The sequence below is a fragment of the Clinocottus analis genome, unplaced genomic scaffold (genome assembly GCF_023055335.1).
Source record: "Clinocottus analis isolate CAN_PGR_092001 unplaced genomic scaffold, fCliAna1.0.p SCAF_36, whole genome shotgun sequence".
NCBI lineage: Eukaryota > Metazoa > Chordata > Actinopteri > Perciformes > Cottidae > Clinocottus > Clinocottus analis.
Genome location: NW_027176109.1, coordinates 675,623 through 701,361, shown reverse-complemented (window position 1 = coordinate 701,361; position 25,739 = coordinate 675,623). Strand labels below are relative to the sequence as shown.

General features: G+C 45.6%; 1 protein-coding gene across 1 annotated transcript; it reads right to left on the bottom strand.

The window, feature by feature from the left end:
* Positions 1-364: 364 nt before the first annotated feature.
* On the bottom strand, positions 365-12,113 carry azi2 (5-azacytidine induced 2). Its single transcript, XM_068596343.1, has 8 exons — positions 11,946-12,113; positions 9,950-10,203; positions 9,221-9,337; positions 8,913-9,012; positions 8,470-8,603; positions 8,203-8,267; positions 6,304-6,428; positions 365-2,281 (listed from the first exon to the last, which is right to left on the bottom strand). Exons 2-8 carry the CDS (start codon positions 10,166-10,168, stop codon positions 1,827-1,829), a joined length of 1,215 nt encoding a protein of 404 aa, XP_068452444.1. The 5' UTR covers positions 10,169-10,203; positions 11,946-12,113; the 3' UTR covers positions 365-1,826.
* Positions 12,114-25,739: the final 13,626 nt, after the last annotated feature.

Below are 25,739 nucleotides of genomic sequence, written 5' to 3'. Positions count from 1 at the left end.
TATAAAAAGACGTGGAGATGAGAGATGTGTTGTTAGAGCGCTCCGGCATCTCGATGTGTGATCATGTGACGTCTGCGATGAAATGTGACATCAATAAAGAAATATCTACTGGCAGTAAAGTGTGTATCCGTGTGAAATGTTCATGAACGCATCGTGACCTTAAACGTCCGTCGTTTTTACTCGAATGCATCTCGAACACGGCGGCCGTGTTTCATAAAAGTTTGAACACATTCTTGTCCTTTTTTTTGGCGACTGACGACTAGAATCCACAACTGTTGGGCGGCCATTTTTAGATAAAAAACAAAACGCATCACAGTGCAGCACTGAGTCTCGAGGCGTCGGGGACGAAGCACAACAGCCTCAGTGATTTCCTTTCCTTTGTTTAATTGATCATATTTACAAACAGTCTGAAGTGCAGTAAATCTAAAATATAATCCATATCTACTGTACATTGCATTTTGGTTTGCAAATCGTTTACAGAAGTATGAAACTACTGCTGTAAAATAACACTTCATAAAAATGAACAACAAAAAAAGACCACAGTTCTGAAACATACTGAGGGGAATGGAGGGGAGTACAACACGTCTTCCTCATCTCGGGGTCTTCCTCATCTCGGGGTCCTTTAGTGCACTTCAGTTACTTGTTCAAGTCGCAGCTTCACGTCTTCAGACTTCTGGTCGGACACGAGTCAAACCCTCGGAGGTCGGAGAGGAAAAGAAAACACAACCTACGCTTTGGAGTGCAGAGTACAGACAAGCCGCCTCACACACACACATACACACACATGTTGTCTCTCCGGTGTGTGTCTTTGCTTCTACTCGTGTGTTTCAGTTCGTACTCAAAAGAGAAACTTTTGCTCATACTGGAAAAAAAAACAAATGCATCATAGATGAACACCAGCACAGTACAGAGAAGTTTAAAGATACACTTTCTAGAATCCTCCACGAACCTAATTGGGTTTCAAATACAGGGTGTGTGTGTGTGTGTGTGTGCATGTGTGTGTGTGTGTGTGTGAGTCCTTCAAAATGTCTAATCACAGCTTCAACGTCGTGACATTTCTGTGCAATAAATGGTAAACGAGTGTGAAACCCTTTTATTCTGCGTGGAAGTGCTGAAACGTTCTCGTAGACGGATCGACAGCCGGCTCTTTGATGTTTATCGATCCGTAAAAAGGGCTTTAAATGGAAAATAAATAAATAAATAAATAAAGAAAAGATGTAATTTGGTAGCCGTTCAACTAAACTCGACTCTCCCACGGTTCGGTCAGTGTGCGTCTGCAGCCTTCACGTACAAAAACAACCACGTCACGTCCTCACGCCGCCGCCGCCGGCTTCACACGACCACAACACACACACACACACACACACACGGGACTACACACCTTGTACACTTTACAGCGACTAAATGTAAAAAGACTTGCATTGGAGGGAGTACTTTTACAAACTCTAGTACGACGCTGCGTAGTGATCAGTGCAGCCGCAGAGGCCCGTTGAGCCCTATCGGGTTTATTCTGCACACACACACACACACTCTTTGCTTGATGTATGTGTGTAGGTGAAACTGCCCGTCACACACACACACACAGACAAACTAATCCGGCGAGTGTCTCTCTGTCCTGCGATGTGCAGAGATGTGTTTCACGTTGTCTTTTACCTCAAGCAGAAAGGAAAAGGCTCGTCTGGCCCGATGAGTCCCACCACCAGCAGGTCCAGAGCGCCAGGAGGAGTGGTCTTATCAACTTAAGGCAGGTTAGGTGGTAGCGATGTGGCAGCGCCGCGAGTCCAGTGACACGCTCTTTGAAAACCATCCGTCCGTCCGCCTCCTCCTCAGTAGGGCTTGGCCCACTCGGCGTTGGGCGGGCTCCTGGGGCCGCAGATCCCGATGGAGGACGAGGAGGAGGAGTTGGCGGCGGCGGCGGGGTGTCCCTCCCAGAACATGGCGTCGCTGGGTTTGGGCGGGCTGGGGAAGGAGCGCGAGCTGTCGTCCAGGGAGGCCTGGTTCAGGGGCGGCGGCGGCAGGACGACGGAGCCGTCCAGAGCGTCTCCGGAGCAGCTCTGGGAGGGCCAGGGCCCGTTGTACCAGCAGTCCTCCCGCAGGCTGTCCGGCAGCAGGGGGCCCGACGGCACGCCGACGACGGTGGGGGGGCAGGGCCGGCCGGAGCACGAGGGGAGCGGGGGGCCGCCGCCGGGGGGGCGGGGCGCCGCCGCCGCCGCCGCCCGGTGGTTGTTGTTGTTGTTCTTTTCCACGTCGTCCAGACACTGGACCGGGACCGAGGAGCCAGCTGGGGGACGGAGAGAGAGGAGGAGGAGGAAGAGACGAAGAGTTGGAGGTTAGAATGCTAAAGAGAGCCTGGCATTGTATTTACAAGAAGAAGAAGAAAAACAATATATATGTATGTATAGAGCGTAAAAGTCGGGTTACAAGCCGCTACTAACTAGTAGGTGTCCTCGTTGTAGCCACCTAGCAATGCTACTAGCTCCCCGCTAGCTGCTGCTGCTACTAACCGCGTTAGTCGGGCCGGTCCCGATACCTTTGGTGGTTGTCAGGGAGCTAGCAGGGAAGCTAGTGGAGAGCTAGCAGCAGCGCTAGCAGAGAGAGCTAACGGGGAGCTAGCAGCAGCGGGGAGCTAGCAGCACTAGCTTGCTGCAGCGGGGACACCCACCGAAAGGTAGAAGCAGCTTGTAACCCGACCTTAACAGTATGTATGTATATATATATATATATATATATATATATATATATATATATATATATATATATATATATATATATATATATTCAGTGTCCTCACAAGGGGACATAGTTCCTTCAGGCTAAGTAGTAAAACTCAATCCGATTATTGGTGTTTTTCTTGAAAATCAGTCAACACGGGAATCAAATAATGTTTTTTTCCCGACAAAAGTTATTGTTTAACTTAAGAGGACAGAATGAAAATGAAAAAAGAAATGCTTTTCACTACCTTTAATATTTGGATTACAGTTCAATTTGAGTGCACTTCAACTGCAACTGTAGACACATTAATAGAGCACAAAGGATTATGGGCGTGAAATACTGCAACGCAATGTATTCTCTACGTCTAAAGAGTTGATAATTGGCATTAAATACTTAATTCAGTCGACATATCTGCGTTATTAAAAGCTAAATGGTGGGATGTGCCCACGAGACTTCAGAGGAGTCATTTCACTCTGTTTTTCTAAGTGCAAGTGTGTGAAAACTGTTTTTTGTTCCTTTATTTAACGACATCGTGTCGATAAAACCCAGCCAGAAAAAAAAAGCCCAAAAAAATTCGCCCTCAAATTTTTTGGGGCTCAAAAACAAAAATCACTCTCTAAAGAAAAATTAACTCTCCAAAATGATTTCCTCAAAAATAAAAATTCACTCCCCAATTTTTTTTTTCAAAAAAAAAAAACGCTCTCCCAAAACTTTTTTCTCAAAAAAAAATCACTCCAAAAAAAAAATTTGCTCAGAATTTTTTTTCCCCCCCAAAAAAAATTGCTCTCAAAATGTTTTTTAATCAAAAAAAAGCTCTCAAAAAAAATTCCCTCACCAATTTTTTTTTTCTAAAAAAAAAAAAAAAAATCGCTCTCAAGATTATTTTTTTTCTCAAAAAAATGATCTCAAAAAAAAATAAACACTCCAAACTAAAAATTTTGCTCTCAAAAAATTTTTTGCTCTCAAAAAAAAAGCTCTCAAATTTTTTTGGTTTTCAAAAACAAAAATGCTCTCAAAACTAAATTTGCTCTGAAAAAAAAATTGCTCTTCAAAAAAAATTTGCTCCAAAAAGAAAGAAAAAGACAATCTAAAAAAAAAATGCTCTCAAAACTAAAATTTGTTCCAAAAAAAATTGCTCTTAAAAAAAAAATTGCTCTCCAAAAAAACCACCTTTCCTAGCGTTTGGGTCACACGGGGTTCTACTAATGTGTCTCTGGTTCTTTAGCTTCTCAAAGCTGATGAGACAAGTTTCCCTCAGAGCAGTTCCAGGTCTCCACAACATGGTGCAGATCTTCAGGTAACTGGAATGAAGACGTTCCCACAAGAGAGGAACCATTTAAAGCTCATGAAGCTTCTTCCTCTGAGACGTGAAGTTGTAGTACTGACATGTTACAGCGCTACACACATGTTCTACACACAACCAAACTCACAGGAGTTATTTTAACTTGTATCATACATGCGTAGCTAACCTGCTAACATAGCATCAGGGTACCGTTAGCCGCTGTGGGCTAACGGTACATGCAGCAGGAAGTGGGGCTGCGTGGCAACACAGCGGTTTGGAGAGAAGTTTTTTTTTTTTGAGAGCGTTTTTGTTTCTTTTGAGCCAGTTTTAGCTTTGAGAGCTAATTTTTTTGGGATCATATATTTTTTTCAGAGCGTTTAAAAAAATAAATTAATTTTAGAGCAATTTTTTCAAATGAGAGCAAAGATTTTGAGATAATTTACTCGGGTAGAAAAGACACAAATCTGCCTTCATATCTGACGAGATGGAGCTGATAACGGGCGTCGCCGTGTCGAGGTAAAGCGTGCAGACACAATGAAGCCCCCCCGCTCCGTGTAAACACACACAATAATCACAATAATCACAATAATGAGGTTTTTTCCTCACTAGAACTAATCAAACAAAACCCCGACGCGTAAACTAAGCCACACTTTAATTCTGCACAAAGCATATCAATGCACAAATCAGATGTCCTAATCTCACACACACACACACACAGCTATCAAATCATCATTTTGAGCGAATAATACATTTAAAATAGAGTCTCTCTCTCCCTCTCCCTCCATCCTCTTCTCTCCATCCTCTTCCAGAAGGTCTCCTGAGTCGAGGATTTGAATAAAAAGTGATTCCAAAAGGAGTAACATCAGAAGAATACAGATGCACAATACGACTGAATAAATACATATTCTCATATCTCTCTTCTCTCTCCCCCCTTCTTTTTCTCCCTCTCTTCGCGCCGCTCCTGCTCTTCCTTACTTTCTCCATCGGGCTCATCCGAGTTACAGGATTACCTCGTCATTCAGCGGAATAAATAGGCCCCGAGATTTATTTTTCTTGCCGTTATTTGGTTGTAATTTTCACCTCCTAGTCTTCCTCTCCCGACGCTCGCGGAGGGAATCGAACAACAGAGGTAATCTCTCCAGTAGAATACATCGTGGCAGGGGGGAGGAGGGGGAGGAGGGGAGACGGACTATTTCACGATGTCCTTGATCAGAAGTGTTTTGAGTACTTTGGTAATATCCACAGTCTTATCACACTCTTATACAAATTGGGACAAGGAGCAGCGGGAGAAGTCTCCTCACTGACGACTGACTTCTGCTTAGAAAAGCTTTCTTTTTTTTCTCTGTTAGCCACATTATAGTTCTCGTTCAGAGCGGCGAAAAGTTTGATTTGCAGCCGCGAGACTCAACGTGAACAACTTAAAGACGCGTTTGCAGATGTCGGATTGGTGAAACATAGAAACGCTGGACAGAACGCTCAGTTCAGCTCCTGTCACAGTGAAGCGCCGCACACAACAAGTCCGTGTTCAGACCGCTCGCATCTCGCTGTGTGAATCTCGTACGATCTCGCGGGCAGAACCACACTTTTGTGCAGAATTATCGCAAAAAAAACAAACACATTTCAAAGTCATTAACTTCATATTTGGATCTATTCCCTCTTCCCTCATCGTCCAGGTTCCAGTCCCGTCCAGTGTCATCTCTACGTGACTTTCAAACTCTGAGTGTTTTATTCAGTCCATCATGATAATACAATATTATTCTATATAATATACAAAAACAGAGACTTAAAAAGGTATAGGTAGAAGCAAAAAATGCTTATGTATTCATATCCTAAATTACTATTAATTAAAATCAGATAATTAATTTAAAATAAAGACAGAAATAACTAAATAATATATATATAAACTGAAAGCGGCTTCAAACAGCATGCCGAACGATGCAATGCTTATTTTGTCATTGCATGCGTTATGTTATTATGTTATGTATTTTACATATGTTATGTATTTTATATATGTTATGTACATTATGTAGAGTATGTTATGTATGGTAGAAGGTGTACGACAGCTTCTGCAGAGACGTGAGCTCCTCAATGCAGCAAAAACACAATTGGTTTTTAGAAACCAATTGTGTGTTACTTTGCGTGTGTGAGACTATTGGTTGTCGTCGCTCCCCACGCTGTGCACTCTGCAGCTGGAGAGCGACCAGGTTATCACACAGATGCTGATGGGGAAAAAGGTGGAAATCAGTTGAAATGAACGTTGACAAAAGGGCGCGGCCCCTCGATGCCCACAATGCTTTGCAAAGCCTCACCTGGTCTCGTCTCGCCGACGAGCGGCCGCAGTTTCCTAATCAGGCCCGACTGGTGCTTCAGGTGCGAGCGGAGACGCGTGACCTCACAGCACAAAGCCTCGAACGTCTGCTGCATGCTCCTCTCCCTGCAGGGCGACAGCGCTCATGAGCACAGGGCACACACGTTGGACCAATTTACAGGACTCTTAACATCATTTACAGGACTTTTAACCAAATGTTCAGGACTTTAAACTAAATGTTCATGACTTTAAACTAAATGTTCATGACTTTAAACTAAATGTTCATGACATTAAACTAAATGTTCATGACTTTAAACCAAATGTTCATGACTTTAAACCAAATGTTCATGACTTTAAACCAAATGTTCAGGACTTTAAACCAAATGTTTATGACTTTAAACTAAATGTTCATGACTTTAAACTAAATGTTCATGATCAAACATTGTGTGAAATGTGTGTGTAAACAGTAGAAAGTGATAAAATGTAGTATTTAAACTAACAATGAGGATTCAAAGCATACAGTAAACCTTAAATGACTCAAATGAATGGGAGACAATAGTTTGATTAAAAGAATAAACATTTATATAGATGCCTGTATGTATGCTGCTGATATTTTGAGCCTCTTTCTTTTAAAGCAGATTCATTATTGAACACATATATAACACATTTTCCAGGTTTTCCATGACCGTTTGAACCCTGTGAAGTATTTAGTCTCTTAAGAGTCAAATAAAATCTCCTCTGTGGTGAAAGACTAGAAGCAATGAGACTCAAATAGTCGTGACCTTTTTGTGTAATTGTCCTCAAGGAATGTGTAATTTTTCATGTTTGTTGCTGTTCTGAGATGTAAAACTGTCTCATAACTATAAGTAACTGCATCTATCATCATAGCAGACTAATCTGTTCCCTCCTGAAGAGGGAACTATAATCTCTGATATATTCTGTAATCACTGACTTAAAGGCCCAGATGAGCTTCACAGGTGTGGAGCATCACCGCTTCCCCTCACGAAGACACATTCACGCTGTATGAAAATAATAAAACTGGAGCAATGATGGCGCTCTTGACACTTTAAAGGTTGATTGATTTCACTGCTGAACCGGCGGCAGCATCAGAGAGCAGCTCTCCAAACTGTCCTCTCCACACCTCATGCAAAGGTGCAAAAACATCTCATCAACACTGAAGCGTTAACTTCAAACACCTGCCGGGGACGGCACCAACCAGACAAATTAAAGAAGAGAAGGGAAAAAAACTGGGGAGGAAAAAACGAAAACGTTTTTTTTTGTGCCTTTTGAAAACCGCTGACACGTGAGGAGAAGCTGATTTACTGGAGATTAATCACAAGTAGCAGGATGAGCAATTCCAGATGTCGCACACCTCGTTTTGCATCAAAACACCGCGAGTGTGAAGTGTAAAGTGTGTGTGACGGGACGCAGGTGGAGGAGCAGGAAGTCCAGGTACTTGTGGGGCGCTCTGCATAATGCCGGCTGTTAAAATAAAGCTGCACCCTCCTCTAGTGGCCGAAGGGGAGCATTACAGCACCGAGCAGACGGCGTGTGGACGCTCATGCCCGTGTTGTTTCAGCCAGAACACACGGCTATGTTAAGCTTACGTCTACTTTCTAGGAAGCAGCTGGACTCATGGAACATTTGCTGTGATGCAAGAAGTCGTATTTGTTGCAGTTTCCCACTAAAAAAAGCTTGATTGTTGACTTTGAGGTCTAAGAAATGTATTCAAAGTAAGGAAAAACAATGCTGTACAATATATTTCCACCGATTGGTCGTCTAATGACGCGTACAAACAACTTGAAGGACGATGGTTTCAGTGCTTATTCCTCATGTTTATCACTGGAAGTGAGAGTTGGATCATTTGACAAATCATCATCATCATCATGAACCTCGTTACCTCGCGCTGTGCTTGGCGTCACCGGTCCGGTCCAAGTCTGGTCCGTTAAGGCCGAGGGGCTCCTCCTGAATCAGAGTAAAGTTATGCAAAATGTATATAGAGAGGGAGGGGTGTTTAGTATGGTTGCACCATAGATGGTTTCTATTTGTTCCTCTCTTTTGCAAAGCTGATCCATCCCGGCTTGTTGTTCTCCACTTCTTATCTTACCACTGCCTTCCTTTCTTTACCATCCTCTCCTTTCTTTCCTGCTGTCTTCCTTTCACTCACCCCGTTTCTATCCAGCAGTCTGCTGTTCTCCAGCGTCACTCTCTCCAGCTCCTCCTGCAGTTTCAGGATTTTCAGGTCGGTGCCGACGCCGTCCACCTGCCAGTAGTCCTGAGGGCTGTTCAGGCTCTTCATCACTGGACACACACAGGAATGAAGATGAAGGATTATTGAAGTTGGAACTGCTCAGACATGTTGGAAGACATGCCGCTGTGTGTTTAGAACAATGAATCAGTCACTTGGTGATGCAGTTAAACAACTTTCATAAGATAAAGACGGTTCTACGCAGAGTAAATGCAATGAATTACTTTTCTCCCCCGGTGTGTTAACGCCTCGTACTTATTTTACACGGCAGCGTAGGATATTTAAACGACATCGTCATCTCACTCGAGTACAAAAAGACAGTCGGCCCGGCCGCCACAGAGAAGCAGGCGCTCCGGCTGTACCTTGGCTGGTCTCCATCTCCGTCCTCAGCTGAAGCAGCTCCAGCTCTTTGGCCTGCAGCTGCTCCGTCAGCAGCCTCTCGCTCTCGCTCTTCTCTTTTTTCTGACGGAGAAAGAGACGAGACGGTGAGGTGAAGGGAGAGTCAGCACTCGTGTCAATGAATCAAACTCTCTCTCTCTCCATGGTAAGATATGTCCCACACTGCATCTGCGTTTGTGTCATGACATCACGAGCGTGGTGTTTCTTACCACCCAAAATTACAGCAGAGGAATCGATAAAAGTAATACTCCAAATGAATCGGTAGACGCACCAGTTTGTTCAGCTCCACCTGCAGGTCCTCCTTCTCGATGTAGATACCTCGGTAAGCGCTGAAGGCCTTGTTAACGTACTGGGGACCCTCTGATGGAGGCGCCTCCGGCCGGAAGAGCTGCAGTGGAAGATGGATGAGACGCAGAGAGAAGAGAGCTCAAATTTCATTCAGCTCACATGTCTGTGGCGGGACATCCTGTCTGAATGCTTCACCGGATCAAAACTGATAAGAATAAATTGACCACCGCTCGAGGCAACTCTGTCCACATGTTGGTGGAAGCGTTTTCCCTCCAGCCTCCCATCTGGATTAGGACCCTTCCTGTTTAAAAAGAAGCTCTCTCTGTATTGGACTCGATCTTTTGTTGTTTTTTTTCAATCCATTTTCGGCAGCCAAGTGTTCAGCCATTGTGTGGGAACAGCAGAGTTTCCCAGACCCCCCCCGCCCTCTGTTTTTAGGCAGAGCAGATGTATTTCTCATTGTTTTATAGCTTTGACTAAAGGCCAACAATATTAATGATGCTGGCATGCTCACTTCTCCGAGAGGCAAATATTATGCGGTTGAATCTGCTGACTTTTTCTCAACTTTCTGAGCTTTTTTTTCTCTTTCTCTTGTTTGTCCATAACTCCAGTGTCCTGGGAAATGAAACAAGGAAAACTCCCTTTCTGAACTTTGCTCTCTGGCTTTGAAGCCACCTGGATGAGCAGTAAAACTCTTTCACTTCATCCACACCTTATCCTCCAGCTGCTTGACCCTCTTCCTCAGCAAGGTGTTCTCTCGCTCGGTGTCCCTCAGCCTCTTCTTGATGTCCTCGTAGGCCGTGACCAGCGCGAAGTGGGAGGCGACGGATTCGTCGCCGGGGCACACCGACACGGGACTCTCGCCGGCGGCGGTGTAGGCCGTCTCGTGTTTCAGGATGCAGATGTCGTCGTCCACTGCCAGGGCCTCCATGCCTGCACAGGCCTACTGTGTAGCAGATAGAAGACCTGCGGACCACATGGAGGCGGTTTCATTATCAACTGGAGATGAATCTCTGTTGAGACCACGAGATGAACGCATTAAATGAAGTACCGTTCTGTTTGACAACTGAAGCCAGCACCGACTATCATGACACATTTGCATCGCGATTACAATACATTGCTTTGCTAAGTTGCTTTGCTACTAGTTTCTGCAACACTATTGTGACATGTTAGGGGGTTGCCATGTTTTGCACTACGTATCCCACAGATCAGTCTGCAATAAAACAGTGTCTCGTTGCTGTGACTTTGTTCAGTTGATGACCTTTTCTGCAGGAAATGTAACATGCATCACTTCCTGTGTGCAAGAGACATTTGAAGTATTTAGCAAAACAATAAAAAACAAGATGTCAAGCACAACTGAAAGAATTTAACTGAAAAGATAAAGTTCATTTTAAAAAGTTAATTGCATTACTGGCTCTTCAAATGTTTGATCGACAGTTGTGTGTTTTGTTTAATCATTAATTCCAGTAAAAAGTTAAGGATAAGAGTTGATTGTAGGCGCAACTACACTGACAGACAACCAGCGTCCGCCCTCGTATGGATGAACTTTGTGCAGTTTGTTGCACCGTACGATAACTACGTACGTATGCAAGAAGTTGGCAGAAACTTTGCAATGTCTGATATGTGGGACATTTGTGTCATCGATAGCGTTCAGGCACATGGGCCCCGCCCTCGACTGTACATACAAAACACATATTTCCTAAAGTTATACATGCTAATGATACACTTTGACAGGACAGTCACAGAGGAGAAAAGAGACTTGACCCAGATCAGTTGACTCTCAGCAAGAATGAAGTCCAGACATACCAGAGGAAACACAGACATACCGGTTAACTAACACACACACACACACACACACACACACACACACACACACACACACACACACACACAGCTTGATCCTCTCTGTTTAGAAGTAAAGAGAGAGACGATGCAGCTAAATCGAGGTGATGATGTCAGCATGCAATGATGCAGCAAACACTGGGGAGCCGAGTTTGTTTTTTTAAACAGTGAAGGCCGAATGTTTGTAGACAAATAAGTTATCACAGGGATGCGATCTGAGATCAACACACACACACACACACACACACACACACACACACACACACACACACACACACACACAAGCATAACCACTGACTTTTAAAATGACGACTTCAGAGAAATGGTACGAAATCGAAAGTGACCCCATCAAGTTAAAACGAAAGTCAACGGGACCAAAACAAGGCTCGAGCAGGAAGGTCGCTGCGTTCACATCCCCCCAATGATGAACCCTAAAAAAAAGCTAAAAGCTCTGGGGTCGACAGGGATGCGACCAGCAGCCAACAGATCCCCCGATCCATTGAAAACCAGCCCCGTACACTGGGATGTAAACAAATCAACGACTCTCGTGCGCGATGCTAACGTTACAGCGCTAGCTTCCGTTAGCTCTGTTGACAACCGACCCCTAAAAAAAAGAGAGAAAGAAAGAAAGAAAAACACAACACTGACAGTCAAATCCAAAACAGGCTTCGACATGAACAACACAACGCAGACAGTCACAGCGAGCCGCGTCGGATACGTATCGATAGATTCCGCGATTGCATCGATCTGTTGACGATGACAGTTAGCTAGCTAGCGTTAGCTCGTGGCTAACGTCTCCTGGCGAGGTGAAGCGAAAAGCAGGCGGTTGTTTTTTCCCCTCTCTCGCTCTCTCGGCTCGCACTGACCGTATCAAGGAGCTCTTCCTTCAGCGATGCGACAGCCGGATACACCGGGTGGTCATTTATTCTCGAGGGGTTGGGGGCGGAAGAAAAGAAAAAAAGCTGTGAGGTAAAACAAAGAGACGACGCTGGACTCTCGCACCGTGTCAGAAACTGACAGGTGAGGAAACAAAAACTTCCGGGAGTCACTTGACCGCCGAAGTCCTTTCAAAATAAAACGCCGGATGTGAATAAAAGTGCGGACTAGCTAGGGAGTTGACTTAGTTCGTCCACGTCGAAGAAAAAATGACGCACGTTTTGTTAGACGACGTGTAAAAACTGAAAATAATTTTATATTTGCAATCAGAGTCCCTGGTGAAGATTAATTACAGAGTTGTGTGTAATAAACGGTGTCGCCATCAAACGAGCATAAGTAGGCTACTGAACTGCATTTACATTTCCTAAAGTAAGTAAGTGTGTGGTGAGTTTTGTCTGAAATGCTGTTATATGATAGAAATAAAAAAGTAAAATGTAACTTCAACTAACTTGAACCGCTTCTATACAATTGATTAACGTCACAACAAAAGCTGACTGTTAGCGTTATAGCGAACAAACTGCTGATGGTGGTCACTTGCTAAGCTAAATTGAGCTAAGTTGGCTTAGCAAGTGTTAGCGGACATGGCTCAAGTACAACTGCAAATGTATTTATCACAGGCAGATAAGAGAATGATCATATTTTTTGTCGCAGGTTTTAATCTGGGAGATAACATAATCCATTATTAGTCCCGCAGTGGGGACATTTACAAGGTGGCTGAAGCTAAGATAACTAGCTAACTATAGCACTGTTACGATAACTAGCGAGCTAACGTCAACGGTTCATCTACAATTGTTTTCTTCTCACAAATTGCTAATGATTTTAACAGCATAATCTGAATGATCCTATGAGCAACAAACACTACTAAAGTTCATGTGCCCTTATAAAGTTATAAAGTTATTTTTGGCAGTATGTGACCTATAATATTCCCTTTTTTTAAATGTATGTTTTTCTTCTGCACTCATTGTTGTTGCCAAATAATTCCTAAATGTGCTATTTTAATCACTTCGAAGGGCATACAAAAACCCGTGTTGTGGCTATGGCGGAAGCTGCAGAGGTCAGTAACATCACATGGGAGGAGGAGCCCATGTTCGCCATCATAAAGACTTGTGAGTGTCTGTCCAGCACCAGCATGTGTCAGCTCAATAGATAATATGATCTGACTCTCTTATCTTTGACTGTGGAACGCTAGTTTTACTCTTCCTGAAAGTATAAAGCTATTCTTTCATTTCTTTCCAGGTCGGCTGTGATTGAGTCATGATTAATTAATTAAATTCATTTTCTGACATTCAGTGTCTTGTCGTGGCTGGGCTTAAAAATGCACTAAGATTTCAACCAATAGATTATGAGTCCTCTGAGCTCGTCGCATCTTGTAAAACTAATTTTCTTTCTCCCTCTAAAACTTTTTAATGTGTTATCTTCAATCCAACTTGTCCACTATCAGGCAACACAAATAGCACATCACAGTTTGAACCGTTCTATAAATATGTCCGTTTATATTCTTGCATTAATATTTGCAATGGTTTCCCTGTCTGTCTGGAAGTGGGAAGTGTTTGCCGCCTGTCATGTAGACGCTGACTACAACTGTTTTCTTTTCCATGTCGACGTCACTGCAGTGTTGTCAAAGGCTCAGTTGCTGATGCGCGACACAGAGAAGCTGCTGGACTTGTGCAAGCCGACGGTCGCCTCCAAAAAGAGTCGTCGCAGAAAGATAGCGGTGAGGCCGCAGACCCTCACACAGACCTCATGTGACCACCACCACAACATTTAGTACGTGTGGGTCATGTGGCTCCACCAGGTTTTTGTCCTCTTTCTGGTCTTTCCGTCTTTGTTCTTTCCCCCCGTCGCTACTCGCAGCTCTCATGAGAGGTCTGTTTGTTTAATTCATCTCGTCCTGTCTTTAGAGGGACATAATGAAGCAGATAGGACTAATACATTCACTCAATACTGAGGTCAGAAGTGGTCAGGCTACATGAGTTCCAACACAGTCGCGTAGCAACACCATTAATTTGCCTCTCGGCCGCAGCCGGAGAAGCAAACTGAATTGCCGTCAACGTCGTTTCCAGCTGACAACGGCTAAAGCTACTTAACTGTTCTACTGTTTAATTGTTGCCGTGCACTCTGAGCCCCTCAGCTTCTCTTGCATGGTTTTCCATCAAAGTGATCAAACGCCTTTAAACATTAAATCCTCCTGACCTATTTATTGAAGCACCAGAGGGGGCAACAAATACCACTTTTACCCCAAAACCTTCAGTCAGAAAGAAGAACCTTCAGCAGGTGGCGTTTGGATTTAGGAGCTTTTTATTTCCTCCAAAGCGGCATCGATTTCAGCCGCGCTTGTGTCCGTATTTCTTTGGGTTTCTGGCTGCGGTTATTTGTACGTTCCCTCACCTTCATCCACCTACAAAAGGAACTAATTGGCTCGGCGACTTCTCCGACTTCTCCTTTCCTTTTACACCTCCTGACAAAATGTGAGATAGACGCTTATTCAGAAGTCTGAAACCAGGCGAGCAAAAACACTACTGTAGTCAGGACTGTTCATAGATTATCCTTCTAACAGGAGAGGCACACCCACCCACCCACCCACACACACCCACACACACACACACACACACACCCACCCACCCACCCACCCACACACACACACACACACACACACACACACACACACACACACACACACACACACACACACACACATTATCTCTATTGCTCATACTGCACAAGGCAGTTTTTATCTGATGCATGTGCAAATTGTTTTGTGTGCTCATGCACATCGTGCACAGCGTGACTCAGTGTGCATGTTGTTGTTGTTGTTGTTGTTATTGTTGTTGTTGTGAGCGATTCAGCTGGAGGGTCAGGCCAACATAGAGGAGGAGGGAGAGACCTTGATCATCGACGGCTTCAGGTTCGAGAGCGCGATCAGCAGGGAGAACCGCAGGAGGCTGAGGCCGCTGCCTGGAAGAATAGGAAGAGGAAGAGGAGGAGGAGGAGTAGGAGGAGGAAGAGGAGGAGGAGGAGGAAGGAGGGACGGCCTCACTCCTGGTTTGACCGCACAAGGTCAACGAGGTCGAGGGACCAGCAGACGTAACAACAAGTAACATGTGGAGCTCTTTACAGCGGCGAGACGAAGATAAACGCTCCTGAATGTTCCTGAGTGTTGACGTAAGAAGACGTTAAGAGTTATTTGCTCATTGTTGCTCGTTTCTCAGCCAAATCCTCCTTGATGACACTGCTAGTTTGACAGTTATTAATTGCCATAATTCAACATTTGCATGTATCAGCGTTGCGTCTATCAACGCGCTGCATTATAGCAGAGAGAATATTGCAGAGTAAAGGTCGTAGCGGCACTGTTTCAGGATCTTTTGGATGACTTTGCATTATTTAATTCACTTGTTTCAGCAGCATTCCATACTGTTCTGTATTCATTGTATTTGTTGCGTTTAACTATGTGGTGTGGGACACACACACACACACACACACACACACACACACACACACACACACACACACACACCTTGAATGTCCCGTACACAACGCACACTGCGTAGGTCAGCAGCTTCCTGTCTGATTACCCAGAGTCCTTCCTGTTTGTTGTAGATCTTCCTGCTCCCTAAAAGCACCTCTAAGTGCTCTGAATATAAAGTCTCACAGCAAACTCTTTTAGTGCAGTTGACTTGAATAAAAGCTGTATCATAAATACACAACAGTGTTATATGTTAGACGTTAGCATCTGAAGGTCTGTAAGTAATCTTATAATTGAATAACCGGAAGTCAAGACCTTTTAAAGCTCATCAATAAAGTTCACGGCAGAGGATTGTGTGGATTGTATGTATATATATATATATATATATATATATATATATATATATATATATATATATATATATATATATATATATATATATATATACGCGATATATATGTATGTATGAATGAATATATATACTTCCTCAGTCCACTGTGTGGGAATGTTTCCTCATTGGTCAGATACAGTATTTACATGTCACAGTTCACAGTATTTAATAATACCTGCCATATTCTAAAGACTGTGATACTGCTGTTGTATCGGTCAGATCAGCTTTCCTGATTGATTACTTTGACCATAATTTGATTCTCCATAAAGTGATTTGATCCTCTTCAAGATGTTCCGTTGGTCTGCAGTAGAAACACAACATAGCACGAGTCTCTTTATGACCTCGTAAATCTCTCCTCTGTGCACGTGATCGCAGTCAGCTTTCCTTTTCCATCGCTCTTTAACCTCACACGTGAGTCCATCTCACGAACAAAGTGCAAAACGCCCTCGATGGCTGTTGGTTGCCGAAAAAAATGGAGGAAACGAGACTCGCCGGTGGAGTAACACACGTGTCAGAGCATCAATGCAACCAATTAACAAACTCCCAATTAGAAAGTCTGCTGAACGATGAAACCCAGAAGTTTAGCGGGCATTAACAGACTAAACACGCCGGCGTAATGTTATGCAGATGCAGTCATTATTATGCACGTGCTAGTTCAGCGCCCAAATGAAGTGCTCGTTCCAAGCACTCGGGATGTTTGCGAGCGTGAGCTCTACGACAACATATTACAGGAATAATGGTCACTTGAATTAATCTAATTTGGCTTGAAGCTACACAGCAGCTAAAACAAAGACAGCTTGAATCATATTTAGTCACCGTCTAAACCTACGTGCATAAACATCTCCTTTTATTCATGGGAATCGGGAAAGAGCACTTGCATCGTCACGCAATCAGGCTAAGTGGTGGGAAGAAGGAGAGGAAAAAAATGGTAGAAAAAAGCATTCAGCAGATGCTGAATTAACAACGACAGAAGTTGCAGATTGACTGCGTTGATTGTCGTGTTTTTGTCCGAAAGCGCCGCATGAATTATTGATGTCGTAGCCTTTGTGATTAGATGTTGATGAGAAAGGACCGGAGCGGGAAAACAAGAGCACTTGCTGTTCTCTGGAAATAAAAAAGATTAATCATTCGCTTGGGGTCTTAATCACTTTGGACAATTCCAGGATTTTGACCCTCAAAACCTCCCGACCGCCTCTTCTGCAACAGCAGGCTGCAGCTCACTTCCACCCACAAGAGGGCGCTGTTCCTTTGTTATTCGCTCACTCCTCTTGGCACCTCGAGCTTAAGCGCTCCAGTGATTTATAGTGGCCGGCAATGAGACATTCAAAGGCAAATGAAACTCGCTGGAGAGGAGCGGAGCAGTGGAACAAAAGGTTGGACTCCCTCTGCGTTGTCTCTCACCACCTTGTTAAAGCCGAGTTACAACGTTGTGAATTAGTAGGGAGTGCGGACACGCAGAAGATACCTTGTGTAAAGCACGGCGCATCTGCCGACTGTTAATCACCGTGTGCGGTGAGGTCACAGCAGACCCTCCCTGATCTCTCTCCCTCTGCAATATAACACCCCATCGACCACGACGGCACGTCGGCAGTTAAAAGTTAGGATGGGTGATGCCGGCGGCGCCGGGCCGTACATCACGCCGCTGTCTCCGAGTTGTTTCACACTGCTGAACTAAACTGCAGCAACACAAATCACAACCGGCGGTGGACATAACTCCAGTCTTTCTTTCCCGGCGGTTCAAAAGACACTCGGGGACGTGTCGACAGCGGCGGCGGCGGCGCGTGGAAGTCTTATCGCCTCTTCATTTGTGCGTGGAGCTGCACGGGGAGGTGCGGTGTCATGAAGTTTCGCTTTTTTCTTGTACACATACAAACATTTGATGAGAAAATGCATCGAGCAAAACGTGGAGTCACACGCTGTACGATTTGTGCTCTGCATGAGATGTGAAAACTCACACAACTCCCTCGACGTGCTCCATGTTTTCCTCACTAAACGAGCTCTTGTAACTCCACTGGACTTCCTCCAATCTGCCCGAAATTTTGTCGTGCTTGCTAAAAAGTCACGGCCGAGGAGATCGACAAGCCTATTTTCACTCGCTGTCGAAGCGCCGGCCTCCTGGCAGAAGGAAATCAGCGTTACATCGGATTCACGTGACATTTACACAACATGTCAGACGTGTAAGTAACTGACAACAAAGTAAGTTAGTTGTCTAACTTGTTGCTTTTTACACACAAATATGAACATTAGCTGTGAACACACAACCTGGTAACATACAAGCTACACAGTACTGTTCATAGCTGCCATGAGAGCGACTACACTGGCGCGAAACCGCTAGCGCGCAAATAGCTAACTATGCTAGCCTCAGTTAGCTGTCTCCCGTTTCAGGACTAAAACACCAACCAAAGCACTAAAACTCTTACTAAACAATCAGAATGTGGCACTGCAAAAGTGACCTAACTCAACACACACACACACACACACACACACACACATTTAAGGCGTTTGTGTACCTTAGCTCACCTGTAACACAACAGAGGGACCCAGTTAAATGGGACGTGGCCGTAATGTTATTACAGTAACTACACGTGTTTACGTTTAATCTTCACGTAGGAGAGATGTGATGCGTGTTGTCTAGTGTGTTGTCTAGTGTGTCGTCTAGTGTGTTGTCTAGTGTGTTGTCTAGTGTGTCGTCTAGTGTGTCGTCATACACAGGAACCAGGTGAAGTATTTGCAAAAGCCCAAATGTCCACACGAAAGGTAAAAGAACGTCCGACTGGCGGGCGAACACTCTCGGCCGTGGCGCAAAGGAGCAAAGACCCGTTCAAGGCTGTGCTCGCCGCTTTAATTTAAATTCTCTACAAACATTGGATGTGAAAATGCACGCAGCACAACATGGAATCCCACGCTGTCCGCTCCGTGCGCGATGCTTAGCCTCGCGGCGCTATTAGCATGTGGAGTTCACGCGACCTCCGTCGGTCAGCGTGTTCTTCTTGGCAAACCCACCGGGTGTTTTTCACACCGCGCTTCAAAATGAAGAAAAAAAAGTGCCCTCGCATGCTTACTGATTCATGGCAGACCCTGAAACTGCGCCACGTAATCAGGAACACGGCCTTCTCCAGACGGCGCAGAGGTCAGCCGCATCCGAGGCCCTCGTGTGCGCGTGGTGGTGCAGCGGCGGCGTCCCGGGGGCCCGAGCCCGCATCGCTGCAGCGGAGCATCCAAGGCCCTTCCTTTGTTTTCTGCTGAGCCAATTAGAGCGAGATAGCATCTGCTATGGAAGGAGAACAATAGCTTGTTCGCTGCGTGCTGGAGTCCAGGAGTATATGTGTGTGAATACACATGACGTGTATGTGTGTGTCCGTAGGCTCGTTAGTAATTATGCGTATGTGTGTGTGTGTTACTGTAGCTACAGTATATGTGGAGTATGTGTGTTGAATAGTAATGAGAGAGAGAGACAGAGTATTGAACACAGCAGAGGAGAGGACACGAGGAAACGACTGCCTTCAAAGTATGACAGACAGCATATGGCTTCATCTGCTGTGATTCAGTTAAGCCCTGCACACACACACACACACACACACACACAGTCACACACACAGCAAATCACCAGAGAGGCAAATACAAATTAGGACTTCCTTGCATTTATGCGCCGAGACACATACAATGCTAGTAATTAAAAAGTCACCGCCGCTGAGTGACAGCTCGCTCGCTCGCCGCGCTCCAACTCCTGTGAAACTTTCTGACAGGAAGTGCAGGCCGGTGCTCTCACAGTCGGCCATAACGCTCCATCTCATCATCGCCAAAGCACCTGAAGGTCATCAACCCCTACCTGCTGCTGCCTGCAGCCGTGCAAGAGTTTGATGACTCCTCTTTTCCTGCTAAGGAGTGAGAAGAGCGAGGCGTGTGTGTGTGTGTGTGTGTGTTTAGCGGCGCTAGCTAGCACCCCTGGCTCGGCCAGCCGGCTGCACCATATGGCCTCATTTATCATGTATCTCACTATTCATTAAGACTGCCCTTGCTGGCTGCAGACAGCACGGCCGGGGGTCCTCACCTCCAGAAGAACGCCGCCGCCGCGGACGACTGCAAGTCCGCTGGAATTTTGGGGAGTGAAATGCATCCGAAGAACGAGACGCGACCGACGAACGCCACGACCCCCAGAGGTCGTTGATGCTCCAAAGGAGGCCTCCATTTTGCATGAGATTAAAAGCAGCGATTGAAATGTAGTTTGAATTTAACTATGCATAATAATAATCATGATAGGAGGAGTGTTTATCGCGGATGCACAGACTGTCTGCAGAGAGTCTACACAACATATTTTTGTGACTAAGCAAACACAATGCCGGCTCATCGCTGTCATCGGCCCTCATCGCTCCGCCGCCCTCGCTGAAGGCAGTGTGTCAGGGAGAATAAGAGACGCTGTTGCTTCAGTACCTTTGAGAAGCTGTTGGTGTCCGGTTGTTTGGAGAAAGCACTCTTCTGTCTTTTCACCTTCTCGTCAGCACGTCTTCTCGTCTCATGATTGTTGAACGCTTCAGACTTTGGGATCAACATGAGTCATGAATCTTAATGTACACGGCAATGAAAGATGGAGGATGATGGCGTGACAGGCGTGTAGTGTTGGTCTGCAATGACGATGGAGCTCGTTCGGTTTGCAAGTTGCCTCAGTGAGCAACGCGTCAAAAGCCAGAGCAACATCTCTCGTCAACATCATCTCAATCTTTTTCTTTTTCTACATAGTCAAGGGCTTTTTAAAAGGCAGCTGCTTAGATGTTTGTGTCTCTTTGTGAATACATATCTAATAATAAAAACAGGTGGGGAGCTTAAAGCTACGTCACTGATGTGTTTTATGTATTTTTTGGCATCTATCTGCTGACATCCGGCAACAATTCTAGCATTTTGTGTTAAAGTATTTCCAACTTTGCTCGATTGTAATCGTTGAAGAGACGAGTGAGAAGTCTGTGACATCATCACCTTTCTTCTGGATATTCGTACCATGAGCTGAGCTGAAATATCTGCAGCACTGAAGTCCAGGCGGCGGCGGCGGCGAGTAGAAAAGCGTTCGGCTGATGGATGTGATCGGTGGTGAGCTCATTGGACAGCTGGGTCTGCTGAACACAGGAGGAGGAAGAGGAGGAGGAGGAGGAGGAGGAGGAGGAGGAGGAGCTGGGCGGTATCAGTGACAGCTGAACGCAGCATATGATAGAGATTTTAACCGCAACGAGATGATTGGCTGATGAGGTCGTTGCGAAGTCTGATTGCTTTGAAGTGAATCGGCAGATGAAGCGAGAGGAAACTATACGTACCGACCTGTACCGACCTGTACTCACCGGACTAACCAGACTCACCGGACTTACCAGACTCACCGGAATCACCGGACTCACCAGACTCACCGGACTCACCAGACTCACCAGACTCACCGGACTCACCGGACTCACCAGACTCACCAGACTCACCAGACTCACCAGACTCACCCTCTGCAGGTTTATGCAACAGTCTGATTCCCTTCATTTCCACAATGGAACAAAAGGAAGTCGTCTAATTGCTGGTTGCCACAATTAGTTTCAAGCTCATCTCACCAGATGAGAGATTTACAATTATTGACACTCAGATTTGAACATTCATAATAAGTTTGAACATTAACAGCCCTCACATCACTTTTGTTGTTTAGTTAGCCACTGCGTATACTTATATACACTTCATATACTTATATACACTTCATATACACTGCATATACTTATATACACTGCATATACTTATATACACTTCATATACGTATATACACTTTATATACACTGCATATACTTATATACACTTCATATACTTATATACACTTCATATACTTACAGACACTGCACAGACTTTGCATTTTTGCACTTTTTTTTATTATTGAACTTCTAAATCAATATACTCTACCTACCTTCCTCCCTCCTTCCCTCCCTCCATAGCTACCTACCTCCCTTCCTCCCTCAATACCTACTACCTCCATGCCTACTACCTACCTACCTACCTAAGTTCCTTCCTACCTACCTTCCTCCCTCCTTCCCTCCCTCCATAGCTACCTACCTCCCTTCCTCCCTCAATACCTACTACCTCCATGCCTACTACCTACCTACCTACCTAAGTTCCTTCCTACCTACCTACCTACCTACTACCTCCTTCCCTCCCTCCCTCCCTACCTGTATGCTCGCTGTGCTCATCGTGCATCCTGCTTCCTGCATCCTGCTTCCTGCATCCTGAGCTGTAAACTGTGAAACCAGCTGTTGTTCAGCATCACAACGTTGAGCGAGCGAGCGTGACTCAACTGCCCAGAGAAAATCACAGCCTGTTGTCGGGCCTGTCATTGTTATCTCAGGGAGAAGTCTTTTCCTTCCTCTCTTCTCCCACTCCGTGTGGCACACTTTGCTTTTCTCTCATCCTGCCTGTCCGTCTTCCTCTGTCTCTTCTTGACGGCTTGACAGCGTGACAGCGAGGAAGAGATGTCTTCCGTCATGTGTGTGTGTGTGTGTGTGTGTGTGTGTGTGTGTGTGTGGGGGGGGGGGGGGGGGGGGGTGTCAGCAGGAGTGAGATGTCTGTCTTGGCACCACTGATTGCTCTGTGTGTGTGTGTGTGTGTGTGTGTGTGGATGCTTTAGGTGTGCTGAATACTGAATGTGTTTCGGTGGATACTGTTGTGCATCTTTGCATTGCCACTGTTTGATTTGTTTGATTCCACTGTACAGTATTAAAAGCGTCGTAGCATCGAGGCTCGACGTACTTTTCAGATTAACAGGAAACTATTTGGAAAGCAGATGTTTGTTCTGAGTGGAGCACCTTCATGAGCAACGTCCCCGCAACATTTCAGGTTGCTCACAAGGCCAAATCCCTCTGAAGAGACTTCCCCCGACTGCAAGTCACACCTCGTTGTTCTCGGTTTCATTTAGCGAGCTAAAAGCTGCAGAGCATTTCAACGCAGCGTGTCATTCCCACATGCTATATGATGCTAGCTGCTCGCGGTGCAGTTACTTTACCCCTTCATTTTGCCTTCGCCAATATCAATTAGTGAAGAAGAGGTTTGACAGTTGGTAAAAGCACACTGCTGTGGATCGTACCCTAGATATCTGAGGCGAGAGCCTTCAGTAAATAGACTAAATCAATTCTGCTCGACTCGAGTTTGCGGATGTAAAAAAGTCTCACTTCCTCCTGCTCGCACGAGCTATTCAGCCGTCACACAGGCAGCGTGAACAGATAGAAATTATCAGAAAGACACAAGTTTGTGGCGCCTTTTCTGTGTATTTGTACTCAGTGGCGAGTAAACCTTTTGAATAAGACTAAAGAGGTATCAACCTCTCCGCAAACGCTAATGTCCTCTCGATGCAGTTAGCTTCAGCTGTAACCACAAACGAGCAGCCGAGGAGCTCCATTGTTGTAACTCTAATAGCGGCGTTCAATCCCTTCTCCTTTTGCTCGGACTCATTCTTTTCTCTAATTTTTTTTTATTACGACCATTAATTTTACTGCACAGTGCAATGTTCACGCTCTGCTGTTCCACCGCTGGCTTCACAGGAGATGGATTTAAAAAATAACTTTCATTTAATTTAATTTGTGCACTGGCTTCCACGCTTCGGATCAGACTCATAAAACGTATTAACATCGTTAAAGAAGACGAACATTTAAGCTCACCGTCGTGCAGCGTGCGCCAGAGTCACTGAAACGCTGTTACCGTAAAAGTTACGCTTATAATTACGGGTTATAAGCCGCTAATGCCTTCGGTGGTTGTCCCGCTGTAGCCAGCTAGCGCTGCTGCTAGCTCTTGCTGCTGCTAGCTCTCGCTGCTGCTGGTTTCCTGCTGCTGTTGCTACTGCCTGCATCCCCACTGCGGCCAGCTAGCGCTGCTGCTAGCTTCCCATTGCTGCTGCTGCTACTGCCTGCGTCCCCACTGTAGCAAGCTAGCGCTGCTGCTAGCTTCCTGCTACTGCTGCCTGCGCCCCCACTGTAGCAAGCTAGCGCTGCTGCTGGCTTTCTGCTGCTGCTAGCTTCCCGCTGCTGCTGCTAGCTTCCCATTGCTGCTGTCTGCGTCCCCACTGTAGCAAGCTAGCACTGCTGCTAGGTCCCAGCTGCTGCTAGCTTCCCGCCGCTGCTGCAACTGCCCGCCTCCCCGCTGCTCGACTCTAGCGTCGAGCCGGGGCTGGTCCCGCTACCTCCGGTGGTTGTTGGGTAGCTAGCAGCAGTGCTAGCTGACTACAGCGGGGAGCTAGCTGGCGACAACCACCGAAGATAGTAGCGGCTTATAACCCGACTTTTACTGGAGATGTTTTGCAGATTTTCAGTGCAACCCCCCCGCTGCGTAGCCGTACTTCCTGCCGCAGCATAATAGCCCTCCTCATTCAGAAGTCACCTGGCCGGCGTCGGTAGAGCTCACGCGGCGCCGCCTATACAATGAAGAGAGAGACGTGCCGGGGCACATGAAACCAGCGTAATGAGAGGATGTGCGGACGCAGATAAGGATGAGAGGGGAAACCATGACCTTGGTATGGTATTAATGACAGACACGATCACGTGCAACCTGTTTGACGACAAAGAGGCCCTCATAGCCGCGGGGAGGGGAAACCCTGCGAGGGCGGATCTGCATTCTGGAAATGATCAACTAATCATATTTTATGTGTGAAGGAGCTTTCAAGCGCTGTGGAATCCCCCCGATCCTCGTGTTCCTATCAGTGGAATTACCCTTCAGGACACCTGATGCTTCACAAACACGCGGAACACACACACACACACACACACACACACACACACACACACACACACACACACACACACACACAGCCTCGTCAAAGTGACAGAGAATGATTTGTCTGCTCACGCCTCTTCGGTCAGAGCCTTCGGTGTCGGGTTCACAGACATGCCCTCGTGTGTCAGACCAATATGACACATCAGAAGACATATCACACTAATATGGAGCAATATATATATATATATATATATATATATATATATATATATATATATATATATATATATATATATATAAAAACAAACAAACCTGCAGAGCAGTCTCGATGCTTCAGACGCGTCTTGTTAGCGGTTGTTCTGTCTCTGTGTTTCAGGTCGTACGGGATCAGAACAAAACATGCAGTTTTACACCTGAATTGACGTCTCGCACTGTAAATAAACGCCACATTTACTTTATATTCATTTGCTGCAGTAAAGAGGATGTGATTGGCATGAACACGTCAACGCTAACAGGACCACCGGATACAGACACACTCACTGCGTCGCTGTTACCTTTGAGCCGTCGCATCGGCTTTGTGTGGATTAGTGAACATGTGTAGAGCGGTTGTGTTCATAAATTCCCGCTGTGAACACACACACACACACACACACACACACACACACAACTACATGAAGGCGTCATTGTGATGCTGATTCTTTGCCATTTAATGCCTCGGGCGCGTTCTATACGGGCCCCTTAATCAAAGCCAGCTTCAGCCGTCACACACACACACACACACACACACACACACACACACACACACACAAAGAGACTGTGGACTGGAGGATGATGTTGTTTTCCACGCTGAGCTAATTGTCTCTGAGGCTCAGTTCTCTCTCTCTCTCTCTCTCTCTCTCTCTCTCTCTCTCTCTTTCTCTCTCTCTCTCTTCTCTCTCTCTCTCTCTCTCTCTCTCTCTCTCTCTCTCTCTCTCTCTCTCTTTCTCTCTCTCTCTCTTTCTCTCTCTCTCTCTCTCTCTCTCTCTCTCTCTCTCTCTCTCTCTCTCTCTCTCTCTCTCTCTCTCTCTCTCTCTCTCTGGTTGCAGTCGGACCTGGCGTGGTTGCTCGACGCAGCCTCGGGAAAGCCTCTAATGAAGAGTTATGAGAAGCTGGATGCCTCTTGGC

Bases quoted from the DNA above. Each gene is read 5' to 3' on its own strand.
- azi2 (XM_068596343.1), bottom strand. From the start codon at position 10,168: ATGGAGGCCCTGGCAGTGGACGACGACATCTGCATCCTGAAACACGAG. The intron at 8,604-8,912 runs GTACAGCCGGAG...GTGTGTGTCCAG, and splicing joins GGAGATGGAGACCAGCCAAG to TGATGAAGAGCCTGAACAGC. The intron at 8,268-8,469 runs GTGAGTGAAAGG...ACTCTGATTCAG, and splicing joins GACTGCTGGATAGAAACGGG to GAGGAGCCCCTCGGCCTTAA.